Source organism: Diaporthe amygdali (assembly GCF_026229845.1).
Source record: "Diaporthe amygdali strain CAA958 chromosome Unknown NODE_16_length_960263_cov_65_539585, whole genome shotgun sequence".
Taxonomy (NCBI): Eukaryota; Fungi; Ascomycota; class Sordariomycetes; order Diaporthales; family Diaporthaceae; genus Diaporthe; species Diaporthe amygdali.
Window position 1 is genome coordinate 256709 of NW_026517036.1, and position 14298 is coordinate 271006.

At 55.1% G+C, this 14298-nt stretch overlaps 3 protein-coding genes across 3 annotated transcripts; 1 reads left to right on the forward strand and 2 right to left on the reverse strand.

The window, feature by feature from the left end:
- Positions 1-85: 85 nt before the first annotated feature.
- On the reverse strand, positions 86-3595 carry J7T55_007350 (uncharacterized protein; the record flags this gene model as incomplete). Its single annotated transcript, XM_053144102.1, has 2 exons — positions 86-3357; positions 3430-3595. 2 exons carry the CDS (start codon positions 3593-3595, stop codon positions 86-88), a joined length of 3438 nt encoding a protein of 1145 aa, XP_052993040.1.
- A 2127-nt stretch (positions 3596-5722) lies between these two features.
- Positions 5723-7485, forward strand: J7T55_007351 (uncharacterized protein; the record flags this gene model as incomplete). Its single annotated transcript, XM_053144103.1, has 3 exons — positions 5723-5774; positions 6007-7224; positions 7295-7485. 3 exons carry the CDS (start codon positions 5723-5725, stop codon positions 7483-7485), a joined length of 1461 nt encoding a protein of 486 aa, XP_052993041.1.
- Positions 7486-8287: 802 nt separating this feature from the next.
- Positions 8288-14258, reverse strand: J7T55_007352 (uncharacterized protein; the record flags this gene model as incomplete). Its single annotated transcript, XM_053144105.1, has 8 exons — positions 8288-8844; positions 8917-12411; positions 12464-12685; positions 12737-13336; positions 13401-13761; positions 13864-13907; positions 14001-14069; positions 14171-14258. The coding sequence occupies 8 exons, from the start codon at positions 14256-14258 to the stop codon at positions 8288-8290; spliced, it is 5436 nt and encodes a 1811-aa protein (XP_052993042.1).
- Between the last annotated feature and the right edge of the window lie 40 nt (positions 14259-14298).

Below are 14298 nucleotides of genomic sequence, written 5' to 3' on the forward strand. Positions count from 1 at the left end.
TAGAATATACAAAGAAGAAGCCAACGTACACCACCAGATAGTATGAGCCAAGTCCTACCGCGTATTCCTGTCAAGCCACATCCCCTCAATGCCCCGTGCCTCGGCTGGCGACGTTCGTCTTGGTCCAGCGGGCCGTCCTTGACCAGTCGATCTTCTTCTGCGCGGCTCCGCCGGGACCGAAGCGCTTAGCCTGGTCGGCGCGGAACGCCTCCGACACGAGCAGGGGCTCCTCCATGGGCATGAGCTGCGCGTGCGACGAGTACGGCAGGACCTTGGAGGCGCGAGGCGTGGGCTCCTTCTTGGGCGCCAGCGCGGCGACCTTCTTGCGCTGCTCGGCGCAGACCTCGTTGAGCTCCTTCATGTCGGACGTGATCTGCGCCTTGATGAAAGCTAGGTCCGCCGTCGAGGCGTCCTCTTTCTTGAGCGTCTGCATTACTGGTGTGCGCGGCGTGTACTGGATGTGGTCGAGTTGAGGTGCGTTCTCTGGGATGACGGCTTCGTCGAGGAGGGCCTCGCTGCCCTTGGCGAGCAGCTGTTGGATGTCGATGGATTCGCCGGGTGGTATGGGTGTATCATTAGATGGTGTTATGCAGGGCATGTCGACTTCCTTGCGGAGGACGTGGTCGATGTCGACAGCACTGAAGAAGGCACATGATTGTGGGAGGTCATCGATGCCGATCTGCTGGGCGAACATGCATCGTGTCCAGAGGTTGGCGATCTGCAACGCCATGGCGGCACGGTACTTGTCTTCGTTCTTGACGAGGTAGCGGATTTCGTCGTGTACCGTGATGGCAAGACGAGCATCGATGTTGAAGCGTCGGGCCAGATAATCCATAGACACGATCAGGAGGTGCAGGTAGTCAACGCCTGAGCTCTGAATGGCCCAGTTGATGCGGCTCGTGAGGAAGCCACCCTTGCTGACGTAGCTGCTCATCAACGCCTCGGTGATGCCAGCTCCGAGAACAGGTGTGCGCGGACGCCGTTGCTCAGCAAACTCTTCGAGCTTGTTGAAAACGAAGGACTCTGTGCCACCCCGCCAAAACTTTCGCTTGTAAAGTACCTTCCGTTCCGACTGTGCCCCTTTTGTCGAAGTGTAGAGTTTCTTTGCGATGGCCTCGGTCTCACGCTCGGAAAGCGTTGGATTGAACTGCCGGAGCAGCTGTGCGGCGAACTTGAGGCCAGCGCCATAGATTCGCCCGTAGTTGAATACCTTTGCATGATTCCTCGAAATGCCCAGAATCGAAGCCGTTCGGGAATGAAGATCAGTTCCAGCAGCTTTTGAGCCTTCTAGCGTCATGAAGCCAATGGCGTTGCCGCCGTGGAGTTGGAATATGGCATCGCCCAGTACGCTCGCAATCCAGAGCTCCTCAGAGTCCACGTCGGCGCCCACGAAACTGTATCCTGGGGGCGCCTTGACCATTGCCTTCAGCTCGGAGCCCACTCTCGTCTCCTTGGCATTGCTCGCAGTCAGCCAGGTGTTTTCGACAGCTCTCCTCGTGATGGTGCCCATCGGTATGAGCTGCGGGAGAATGTAGCCTTGAGCCGTGTCTCCTGCTTTCTGTCCTTTGGGTACCCGTAGTTCCTTTTCATAGACGACCAGTTGCGACCTGATTCGCTCGCGAGCACTTATCCAGTATGAGCAAGACGCATTCATTTCCAGGGCCTCCTTTGCATAAGCGTATTCAGACGTCAAGATTCCGCTTTCAAAATAATTGAGATAACCTTTTGCCATCGGGTTGGCGCATCGGGCCGCGGGGCCGTCTTTATGAGGGACCTTGAAGTAAACTCCATGTATATCGTCTCGCAGCAGAGGTTCCGTCTTCTCATCCGTCATATCGCATAACTTCATTGAGTTTTTGACGTAATGCTCTCTCTCCTCCCGAGAAACGCGAAAAGTCCACCCGTGCTCGTCTGACCAGAATAACGGATGCCCTTCCCAGGAGAGCCTGAGCAGCAGTGGTGCTATCCTCGTCCGCACCGAAATGCTAATAGGGGCATCTTTTGTGGCAAAAAGATCTTTGTACCATTTCGGCATGCCAGGCATTTTTTGATTCTTAGACGGCCTCGGTGGATCCCCTTTCTTTTTGCCTTTGACCCACTTGATCTCCTGCCCTGACCAGTCCAACTGCTTCAACCAAGGATCGTTGCTCCATTTCTCCTCGTCATCTTTGACCTCCAGAGCCTTTTCAGCGAGAGATATGAGACGTTCTTGGACACCGACTGACAATTTTTGATAGGTTGCTTCGGCGTTCGCGATGTAAGAATTCCAAGAGTCATCTACGGGTAGAATGACAGAGGACAGGTGCCTCAGAGCGGCGAAGCTGACTGGGTGGGGGCACGTCTTGAGAAAGTTGGTGAAGACAATCGAAAATACTCGATGTGTGATGGCAACGTCGGCCGCGCAATAATTGAGGAGGTCGTCTAGCTTCTCCAAGACCTTTTGCCGATCCAGCCCGCTAAAGTCGTCTCGGGCAGATTTGTCCATGGAAACATTGAGATGAAATTTGGCCACGTCCCGCAAGGAGTTGATCGAGCTTCTTCCGACCCACAGCTCTTCTTCATCCATCAGGGCGCCCAGGCTGAAGTTTCCCTCGGCTCGAGCGACTCGTTCCTTCTCCCGGTTCTTCTGAGCCTTCATCCACGTGGGCCGTTGCTGCGAGCACATGCCGTTCACGGCAACATGCAGTGACATGGTGTCTAGGAAGCAGTTTTTTGTTTGCTTGATGTCGTATTCCTCGAGTATCCTGGCCCTGTCGTACCCGATGTTGTGCCCAACAACGATTCGCTCCTTGGTAGGATCACCGAGCGGTACAAGTTGCGTTTTGACGTCCGTCTCGCCCAGAAGCCACGGTGACAGCCAAACGTACCAGGCTGTTGGACTAGCAGCGCAGGCCATGACAGCAAAAGGGTTCTCCTGCCACATCACTTCGACGTCAAATGACAGCATGGTCTCGTCTGGCGCTTCTACCTCCTCCGTGATCTCCGGCCCTGTCCCGTCTTTGCAGTAATATTTGGTCCATCCGCTCCGATGTACCCATTTTCTCGGCTGCTGGGGCGTATTGGATTTTGCAAACTCTTTTGCGTGTGACAAGAAGGGCTCCGCGGCGTCCGTGCCGAGTCTAAAGAAATGTTCGTCCAGCGTCTGGGTTTCTGGAGCTTGGAGTTTCGGGAGGTTGAACGCGATAGGATCGGCTGCGTCGGTAGTCTTGCCTAGGAGGTCATGACGCCTCAGGTGGTCCTTGGAGAGCTCGACGAGGGATTCTGGAGGAGGCTCGGACCCCTTAGGAAAGACTTGTGGATAGAGGTGCTCGCTCAGCTGTTGCACCCCTATTGCGTTCTGGCGAGCGATCGAGGGGACTAGGGTCGCATCGGGTCAGCCTTCTGGAGATATTGACATGCGCCATGTCCGGGCGGACGTCGGATTCTTACTAGCAAGTGTGCTGTTGGGTGTCTTCTCGTTGGCTTTTGCTGTGGCAGTGGCAGACTGCCAGCGCAGTTGGTAGGTCCATCTCCTATGCGCGCGATGCTTCGCAAGCCGGACGAAGCTCGCAGTGGCGCAACCACTTCGGAGTTGGCTCCTGAAGGGGCTGATCATTCTATTGCATCCAGCCATGCATTTGTCCGCTGCCGGTTGCCGGCTGTGTCGAGAGTTGGAATCCGCCGGCGGTGCGCAATGCACCCGTTCGTGGATGGCGTCGGTGTATGGGATGATGTTGCAGAGGGGCGAGTACTGAGGTGGGAAGGGACCCCTGGATCATAGATCGGACGGCCGCACTAAGGACGATATCATGGCTAGGCGCATTCCCTGATAGCACGGCATCTCACTCCATAGCCTCGAGCGATGTGGGCGAGCGTACTTCTGTGCAGTCCGGTATTCAGTCAGGAATAGCGTCGCGTATGCGCGTGTGAGACTATCTTTGCTTTACGCGCCACAGCTTGGAGGTGCGACTGGCTTGGTGGCATGGGCATGGCTGAGCGTGGGCATAGTGTGGGTGGTGGTGCTGCTGGTGGTAGCACAGAGAAGAAAAGTTGCGACGGGTTACTCCATTCAGGGTTCTCCACCCAAAAATTGAGTGACAGACAGGGGTTGTCATTGAGATGGGATTTGACCCTTGTCACTCCATAAGCAACTGCACCCCACCCCAGGCCAGCTAAACAACCAGTCAGATATTCAGTCAGTCAGTGAACCCATTCAGTCTGTCAGTTTGCCAGTCTTCAGTCTGGTGTGAGCTCACGGACCGCCACCCAACTTTGAGACCGACATGCTAGGGTCCCAGGGTCCTTGATGGCATTGCGCTGGCACCTTTGTTTGGAAGTCATAGACAATTGAATGGGATCTGCTTGATGGTTCTGGGTTTTGGCAGGGCTGAAGGGGTGTTTGATTGTCTGCATCAACCTGCCCCAGATGGAAGTCTACAGCCCGAAAATTATCAGCAGCTTGCGATTGGAAGCCACCAAGAACGCCAATGTATAATTCTGGGTGTCTGGCTGCTTTTCACCCAGGCAGTCTAAGACTCCTAAATGCCCTGTCGGGTTGACATGTCACTTGCTTGGTTTCATGCCCGTGTGGTCTATAGTCCAAGTAGTGTGGGATCGTGGGCCATCCGAGTGAGCGAGCCTCGCTGGTTGCGACCTCCACTCTTTCTGTGCGTGTTTGTCCTCCCCGACATTCCAGACCGACACACCTACACCTAGACAGGCTACATGTGCGCGCATTTGTACTGTATCTATGCGCCTGCACACACACATATGTCATGTATCTACCATATCTGGGCAAGTTCCGTCCCAAGCTCCAACTTCCCGATCCCGCACCTCCCGCAGGACGGCCCTGCCCATGGCTCTGCCCTGTCCAGCCTGTTGGTCTGGCCCCCCTGTGCTGCTGCATTGTCCTCTCACCTTGAAAAGTCGTGTGAGTGTGGGTGTCGTGCCCCGTACCGTACCGCACTTGCACATTGCCTATATAGTACTTTAATCTGGACAGCTCCATCCATCCAGTTCAGCTTACCTGCATCTGCTACCCGTGCCTACCTTTTTTTCTTTCAGCCCACCCGTTCGTGCCCCCTGCCCCAGCTTTTGCTGACCTTCTACTCCTCTTGTGCTCCTCCCCCCATGTGCGTGTGTTGACCACCCTACAAACCCTGCTGCCAGCTTTGTTGTGCTGTTGCGTTGCGCTGCGCTGCGCTGCGTTGCGTTGCTTATTCCGTCTTGTATATTGGGCCTCCGTCCCTGAGACCACGCCTGAGCGGTGAAGAACATGCCAATTTGATCACTTTTTAATCTCAAATACAGCCCAGCCGCCTCTTCCAGGCCTCACTTCTCCTGAGCCCTGAGCCTTGAGTCCTCAGTCCCGTCTCGCTCTGTTCCGAGTCCCTGAGGTTGCTGTCCAAACACACTCAAGGAAACAGACGCCGACCTTGCCGCCCTTCCAAACCAGAGCCCCTCAGCTCAGCTTGACCCATAAGAACCCTTGGAAGCCTCGCCCTCCAACATCAGCCTCCTGTTTCTCTCCTGTTGTTTGCCTGCTCCGTGTGACCAAGTTGAGATTTGCGATGCTCCTCCGACCCGGACTGTACCTTACAGCGCCAACCCAACATCGACATCACCAGCGACCAGGGCATCCTTGGTGCCCATTGAGTGCTCTGGCCGGGCGAGGCGACCTGGGTTGAGAGAAACGACGTTCCCTAAGCTCTTAATTCCGACAGCATTCAGTTCATTCACAGCCATGTCCAACTGGTCTCCGTTCTTATCGGACGAAATGGACGCTTGGATTTCCGGTTAGAATATTCCTTAGATTCCCATTCCCCATTTCTCCCATTTGCCCCTCTCTGCTCTACTCAAGTCATTTCACCCCAGCCAGGCCCAGTCCTATTCTTGTTCCAGCCTGCATTCAATTTCCCAGACACCTTCGTTATTTCTTCTTGCCTTCACTTGCTGTTCTTTTTCTTGCCTGCTAGTTAGTGCCCACGTTTGATCGCCTCCTGACCGTCTCCTTCCTTCGGATTTTAGGATCCTCTTGGCCGGACCAACAGCCACACTCACTTCCATCATATTCCGCTCTGCAGTCCAGCCAATCCTCGACGTCCTCGTTGGCGCCCTTCTTACCGCCTCTGTTCAACTCCCTCACTTCCTTCCACTCGTCCCTGGGCTCGCCGACGCCAAACCTGGGCTTCCATGCGGCTTTTGGCCAAGCACCTGCCTCTGTCTCTGCCTCTTCCTCTTCCTCTTCGACTGCCTTTGGACTGTCGCCGTTTGCAGCTCCAACATTGTCGACGTCATCCCAACCAGCCGGCCGCCGTAGTGACAGACCATCGCTGCCTCCGTCACAACACCCTAGCACCGGGCCCCTGCACCTTACTAACCTGACCGACCACTTCCCGACAACCACCACTACCACAACTAGCTCTACCACAACATCAACAACATCCTCCCGCCAAAACTCCACGCAGCAACAAACCCACCTCTCCCACCTCTCCGCAGACCCCGCCTCTCGACTTCAACACACTCTCACCGCCCCACTCCACGGATCCTCAATCAACGAGCCTCGGCAGGACCGTCTGCGCGAAACGAACAACGACGATTTTCTCGAGGCTTTCGCCACCGGCGACTTTTCTTCGCCTTCCTTGCCACCGTACAGTCCACAAAGCCCACCACAACATCGGCCTCGGTACGACTCCCGTCTCAATCAATCGAGCTATTCACAAAGACCTGGCTTCTCTGCACGATTCGGGCCAGCCCATCGAGTACCCGGCCCTCATAGCCCACTGGTCAAAACAGAGGATCAAGGGGACGGCGACCACGACGAGGACGACAAGATAACTATCGATTCACTTCTTGCCGAGATGCCTGCGACCAGGAAGCGCACTCGCGCCGTGGCCTCGCCCGATGAGCGCGATGGCCCATCTGCACCCAAGCGAGCCCGCACAGCGGTTGCACACAGAGCGGCCACGCCAGGCCGATCGAGAAACACCCCACGACCTGCAACCTCTAGGCATTATACCCCTGTGCAGGCGGCGGTCACAATCGAGTCTGACGACAACGATATCGACAGCCTCTTCGACGGAGATGGTGAACAAGGCGGGGTCGAGCTCTACGACTTGACCAAGTCCGAAGATGCGGTGCCTCAGCACCTCTTCCAGCCCGTGAAGGACAGTAGCATCAAGCTTTCCACATTTGAGTGTGTTATTTGCATGGACGCAGCCACCAACCTCACAGTCACATGTTGTGGTATGTTCCTACGCGTTTGCCTGGCACACTTGCCCACACGAGTTTATTCCATGCTCACCATAAATCACAGGCCACATGTTCTGCGCCCAATGCCTCCACCAGGCCATGCATACAGAACTCACAAAGAAGGTCTGCCCGATGTGCCGCCAGAGATTGGACAAGTCGACCTCGAAGTCCAGGCCCCCAGCAAAGGCCTTCTTCCACCTCGAGTTGAAGCTCAGACCTTCAAAGAAAAGTGGAAAACAGCCCGCTCGACGCTGACCCACGAGAGACGAAGTCCCAAAGTTAGTGTGTACGACAAGCCGAGAGGCAGTACGCCACAAATGATTTAGCATTCACGATGGTTTTGAAACAAATACCCCCTATTGCATTTGCACGGCGTCTTGCATGGCTGGGAAGGGGGCCAAGGTTAGGGTAGGGGCAGGGCTGGCAAGACGGACTTGTCTCAATTGGTAAATAGGTAGAGATACCCGAGGTGTGCTTCTTCCCTTTGCGTCGACGAGGAGCCCGAGAACACACGCCTCGGTAGCAACAAACAGCAACAAAGACATAATGCCATAGTTCTTGCGACATGCCCCATGATCGAATTTTTCTTTTTGACCTTAGGCTCGCTCTTTATGGGACAGCCTCCTCTGGGATAGCGTTGTGAGGCAATCTTCCTGAGGGATATTTCACCGCATCAACAGTACAAACACTTGTGCCTAGCGAAGGGTGCCTCGGAAATCTCGACATACAACATTTGTGAGAAGGGGTGTAGGCCTCCATGACAAGTCTGTCGGGACATGTGCACATTCATGACGGCACAGAGGTAGGTAATCATCCAGTGGATGTGTCATGGGGCCAAGCCGTCTATCTACTATCCTTAGAAGCTAGATCCTGTCCCCCTTCGCTTTTTGTCTCTCGCTGACTCCCAACACGATGCACTTCATGTGTCGACCAACGCAGGTAATTTAACAGTACATTCATTCATACCTTGTTTTCACCACCACTCACCCACCCCTAAATTCCTCCGCACATTGGAAAGGACCCCGCTAGGTAGCCCACAACGCCCCTAGCCCACGAATCAGTGAAACATGGCCGGCGGCAGTCCCCTCGCCTGCACCCCGTTACTCTTGGGCGCTGCCATCTCCTCCTCGAACTCCAGGAAGCCCGTCGCGGCAATGAGCACCATGAACGCCTCGGCGAGCTCCTCGACCGCGTCCTCCAGCAGCAGCGCCGCCTCGCCGGCCGCCTTGCCACCATTGATACCACCAGCTGCCCCGCCGATGCCTGCGCTCCGCTTGAGCGTCTGCACGACGAGCATCCTATGCTCGGAGAGGAAGCGGCGCGCGGGGCCCTGCGCGACGTTGCTCTGCGGCCCGCGGGTGAGCACGGCGGCGCAGACGACGCGAGCCACGCGCACCAGCAGCGCGTAGTGCCTCTCCAGGGCTGCGGCGCCGGCGCCGGCGCGGGACCCGGATTCGGCCTCGAGGAGCTCCGGGTCCGCCGCGAACAGGCCCGACTGCTCGATGGCGTGGAAGAGATTCGCCTGCAGCGCGTGCTTGGCTCCCTCGCGCGTCTGGCAGATGGAGAGGATCAGGGCGAGCCTGGCGTTCCACAGTAGCTCGGCGTCGGCGTTCCCTGTGTGGTTTGTTAGCTGGGTTGCGCTGTGTGCAAGGTTTGATTGCTTGGGGATTGGTTCTGTGGGCTTACTTGTTTGGACGATCTCGAGCCACTCTGCCAGGACGGGTCTGAGCGAGTCGACCAGGATTCCGATGAAGTTCAGCTTGTTCAGGTTCTCCACGACGAAAGCGTCGTCCTCGACACTTCCCACCTTGACCAGAGCGTTGAGCAGGATTAGGGCTGCCGTCTGGCACGCGGCGTCGCTCCCATAGGCGTCGTCGCAGATGACGTTCAGGAGCCTCTCCCCGTGCACGTGTATTGACTTGATCGCCTTGTGGCGGCTAGGCAGGGAGTCCTGGTCCTTTTGGATGATGCCCGCGAGGTACCGATAGCAGATGCTGTAGTAGAGGGCGCGTAGCTCCGAATTCCCGGCCCACTTGCCGATCGCAGCCAGGCAGATCTGGAAGAGCTGGAAGAGTTTGTCGCTAACCAAGTCTCCGATTCTCGGGGTGTCTCCGTTCTGGGAGGTCGTTGTCGAGAAGTCAATCTTGAAGAGAAGGATTTTGGCTAGTTTCGCCAGCTCGTATGCCTCGTCTGGGCTCTCCGATGCATATATCTCCAAGCTTGGGAGTACCGCCTGGAGTGCCTGAAGGAGGAACGAGGTTTGTGCGCTGCCCTTAAACTCGTTTGACTCAAACATGACAAGCAACACATTGCTCCAATACCTGAGGACTTTGAGGCGGAAAGAGCCCAATTGTTTTTTCCGGTTCGAGAACTCCAGGAATTCCACGAGGAGCAGCTCTTCCCTATCCATCAAGTCTATGTCCTTCTCGGCGGCGATCTGCCCGAGGCTGGCGAACTCGTTGCGTTTCAGCAACAGTATATCCCTGACCCTTTCGATGTTGTAGACCGGATTGCCATCCTGATCTTCTGTCAAACAGGGCCTCAGGTCGAGGTCGCGGTAGTATTGGAATTGCGGTGGTGGAACCTCCCAGTGCTGGCCATCTGGCGGGAGGAAGTCAAACAGGTCAAAGATGCTCGAGACTGGCATCAACTCGCCATCATCGCTCTTTAGCTGTCCGTTCAAAGCGTCGATGAGCCGTCGTTTGAAGTGCGGTAGTCTGTGTTGGGAAACGCTGCACAGCTCGATGCTGGCGTACTCGAGAGTAATGGCGCGGAGTGCGAGGAAGGATATGAAGGTCATGGATGATTCAGTTACCAGGAACTCAGGCCCGGTCATGAGCTGACCATCCCAAGACAACGAAGGTTGGATGGGTATTTCGCCGAGGAGGAGGTGAAAGAGAAATTCATTCTCCCTGAGCTCATTCAGAACGATGGATGAAGATAAAGGTGAGATCCAAAGGATCCGGAGAATTCTCATGATCTTGAACTTGAGTTCAATCGTCCACCGCCACATGCCCGTCTCTTCATCACCGTATGGTGTCTCAAGAAGTACCCGTAGCATGTTGTGAAACAAGGAGGTGCGGGAGTCGAAGTCTCCTTCGGTCTCGACTGAAACAGAATCTATGCCACACTGGAAGCCCAGGAATAAATGGGCGATCGTAGGTTGATTAGGCGTGGCTTGCAGACAAGCAAAAATGAAGTCAAGAATGTATAACTTGATCATGTAGTTGGGTGAGTCCGCTCCTCGTGCCAGGTCAAGAGGAGCTACCAGTTCTGCAATGAAGCATCCGGATATGGTCTCAGCGTCACCGTTTGACTCCAAAGCCACAATGGCTTTGTTACGATGGGTTTGTCCGAAGTGGCCGGGGTTCCAAGCTGAAGCTATCCTCGCCGATGATGAGACCTTCTCCAGCAATTTCAGACATGCCAGTGTCAAGGCCGGGTGGCCCATCCCGCAAAATCGGCCTAGATTCACGATCAAAGGAAGGTGATTCATCATCCCATCAGCGAAAGATGTATACGATGTGGCCACTGGCTCTCGCTTTAATGGCTGGTTCCTGAGAAGTGGGCGCACGAGATCCGCATACGTATCTTGCATGTCGAGGACTTTGCTGACAACTTCAACAGCGCGCAGAGTGCTCAGTATTATCGGCGAATCTGGAGGAGCGCTGGCGAGCTGGGCGACATCGTCCTGGTGCCTCTGATTTATTGTTTCGAAAAGGGCGGCCATTACTCGCTCGTTCAACATCCATTCCATGACGCGTGCGAATGGATGAAGTCTGATGTAGGTAGCAAGATCCGTTGTCGTCATGATCGAGTCCACGGGGATGTTTGTCTCATTGCCAAGCACAATCAGGTCTTCGTTGAACGTGTCGAGACATAGCAGCGCAAACTCAAGGCAACTTAATCGCAGCATCCTCATCTGGGTCGTATCTTGCAAGGCTCCAGAATTATCGGCAAAGACAAAGCCGAGGACATAGTCAACGTAGGGATCTATCCCCGGCATCCTGACTTGGGAGCCCAAATCTTCTGGGAAAGGCAGACCGTCATTCAATGGCGACGACTCGTTGACAGGAGAGACAAGAGAGTTCAGTAGTTGGACTATTGCATTTGGCTCATCAAACCCACGAGAAAGCTCGAGCAATTGTCTTCGCATTTGAGCGGCTGGGGTTTGGTTGGATGGCCCAACAGGTTGACGTCCTTGCATCTGCGGCGTGTTATGTTGTCCAGTCGCCCATGAGTCGAGGACTGCCCACATTATGGTGCACTCCTCTTCCGTTTTGCGGCTCATCAGCGCCCGTAGTGCGTAAAAGGTATAGGACTTCAGACGGGAGGGGATCTGGGTACTGGCCAGAAGAAAGAGCCCCTGGACCAGGTTGAAGTCATCTGTAAGGAGGAAAGTCCTGACGTCTTCACTCTGTGATGATAGTTTGGTGATGAGTCTGAGATAGCATTCCAACATCATTGCTGATTCTGGTTCGGCTTCAGCTTGTTCGGGTGGGGGCTTCCCGGAGCGGTAGGTGAGTGATTGGGACGTAGAAGGCCTCTCGCGGAGCTTTACCGTGAAAAAATGAAGCTCCTTGAATATCTGAGCCCACGTGAGTGACAGAGTTTTACGCATCTTTCCAGATGCCGGTTGACCCTCATCCAAAAGGAAGTTATGGGCAGCCGTAGCGCAAGTATCGTCATCTGAGATGGACTGCAGCATCTCACAGAAGGCGCTGACCAGTGGGGTGGACGCTCTTCGTGACGCCCAGTGCAGAAAACCCGCTAGGTTGCTGTCGGGGTCTGTCCAAAAGGCCGAGGCTGCGTCAGGCCGCCCTTCATATGCATAGGCGATTATCAAGAGGAACCGTTCCAGATCCAAGTCCTGTTCATGGGTTTGACTGAGCTGACGTTGTTCATCTTCCTCACTTCGCATCCTGCGTAGCGCATCTGGGAGATTTGAGATGAGGCCCTCAACCAGATTTTCGAGGTGGACCATGAGGACGGACTGGAAATAATCCGAGAACTGGGCAGCATCGAGAAGGGATGGAGACTTTCTTTGGAGCCAGTGTCGTATTCCCAACCGTCCAGAATCCTGCCATTCCAGTGTCTTCACATCGGCAGCAACGGACAGAATGAAGTCGAAGGCTCCAGCTTTCATGGCCTCGGTGAATGGTCCGAAGAACATCTCCTCGTCTGTATCCATATAAGTGTGTGCACAAAGTAGCAACTCAGAGGTGATGCATACCAAACTTTTGACGCCCTGTCTCGCCAATTTGTGTAAACCAGCCAGAGTACTCGGCAATCCACCATACTTGGACTGCAGCATGAAGATATGGCATGATCCAGTTGTCATCATCGGACGGCTTGCAAATCAACTTGTTCAACTGCTCGCCTTCCTCCACAGAGGTGCTCCCCTCGGTTGATCCAAAACAAGAGACGTAGGCGCCAATGACAGGGAAAAAGTGGACTGCGACAAGTCAGCGGGTGCGTTGAGACCATCCCCCGGCACGGCTCATACCTAGCATTTGATCGTAACGATCCGCTTTCTGAAGGTGCTTGAGGAGGTTCTTGAAGTCGTCTACTTGCGCGTGACGTTTCTCAATCGCGCTGGCCATTATCAAAGCCAGCAACTCATGTTGCTGGGTCAGGCTGACTCGGGAAAACTCGACCACCTCGTGGTAAGGCAGCCGAGGGGCAGCGCCAGCGTACACGACGTTCGCAGTGGTCATTCGATCCGCAAGCTTCTGTAACCAGCCCTTGATTTCTTGCATCGCCTCCATGCACCTCGAAACGATCTTGCTGTTTGCTCTTCCGCCATAAATGTTGTCGGTGACGTAGGTGCCAAAGACATCCTGCAGAGACTCGAGCTCTTCGTCGTCGGAGGTTCGTATCTGGATACAGAGTCGCATGCAGTCGAGCAAGTACCTGCGTTGTTGGTGGAATCGGATCACACCACACTCCAGCAGTGGGCGGCCAAGGGTTCGAGTGTCCTCCTGGGAGTCTAGAAGTAGTCTTGCCGAATCTACCTCATCAAGGTCTAACTCGTCGGCCAGCTGCAGCGCCATCTCTTGGAACTCCGCGTTGATAGAGTACTCGTCGTCCTCGACCGTAATCTTTCCTGTTGTGCAGCCCTCATTAGCAATGTCCTTTGATCATTCAAGGTTCTTGCGTGTGCGACGGACCAGTCTTGACGGCATTCCGGCTGGCATTGCTCCTTGGTCGCTTGTCGAGGAGCTTCTTGAATGCCTCGGCGTGGGCATCGAGCTCCTGCTCAAGGATGTGGAGGCTCTCGAAACGATGTTCACAGACTGCGACCAGCTCTCGATGGAGAGCCTCGAGGCCGTCCAGGGCAGTGACTTCGGCCATGATGAACTGCTCTGCTGTTCTGTTTTCAACGCATCGCAATTTCTTGAATTTGCTCCCGCCGAGAAGGTCTGGCGGGTCTGGGTCGACCTGAGGTGTGGCGGTGGTTCTTGTCGGCCCAGCAGATGGAGGCAGGCGCTGACGCTGTCGAACTTTTGGGTGCAGGGAAGCTGTCGCGTACTGTACACAAATTTGGCGGCAACGCGGTTCGACTGTCCACACCAGCCCAGGGGACAGGTCCGTTAGACTTTCTGCAGCCTTGTTGATGTTGCCCAATCACACAGGCCAAAAGGGCGGGTCGGGGTGATGAGTGGTCGGAGCTCCAGCTGTAGAGTGACAGGGGGCACCCCAGAAACATGCAAGTGCAGGCGCATCCCGAGTGCACTCAACGCCAGCATCCTTCCTGCCTGATCTCTTACAGCTGCCTTCTTTGACATCAAGGATTTCAGCACTGAAACCACCGGCTAGCCAAATTCCTGACGCAGCATCTGAGGTCAAGTTGCAACTGCGCCCTTCGTTATTTCCGTCCCATAGTGGGTAGTCTCGTCTTTAAGGATGGTTCATCGACTTTCGCCCTGTCGCAGCTCACCCAACACCACATTGACTGGGGCGTGCTGTCGTTGATATTGTGCAACTGGCCGCCAGATTTGATCCCTCTGCTCCCGCCTTTGAACCATTGTCCTCGTGGAGAAAGTTTCTCCTCTCGGACACTCGCCT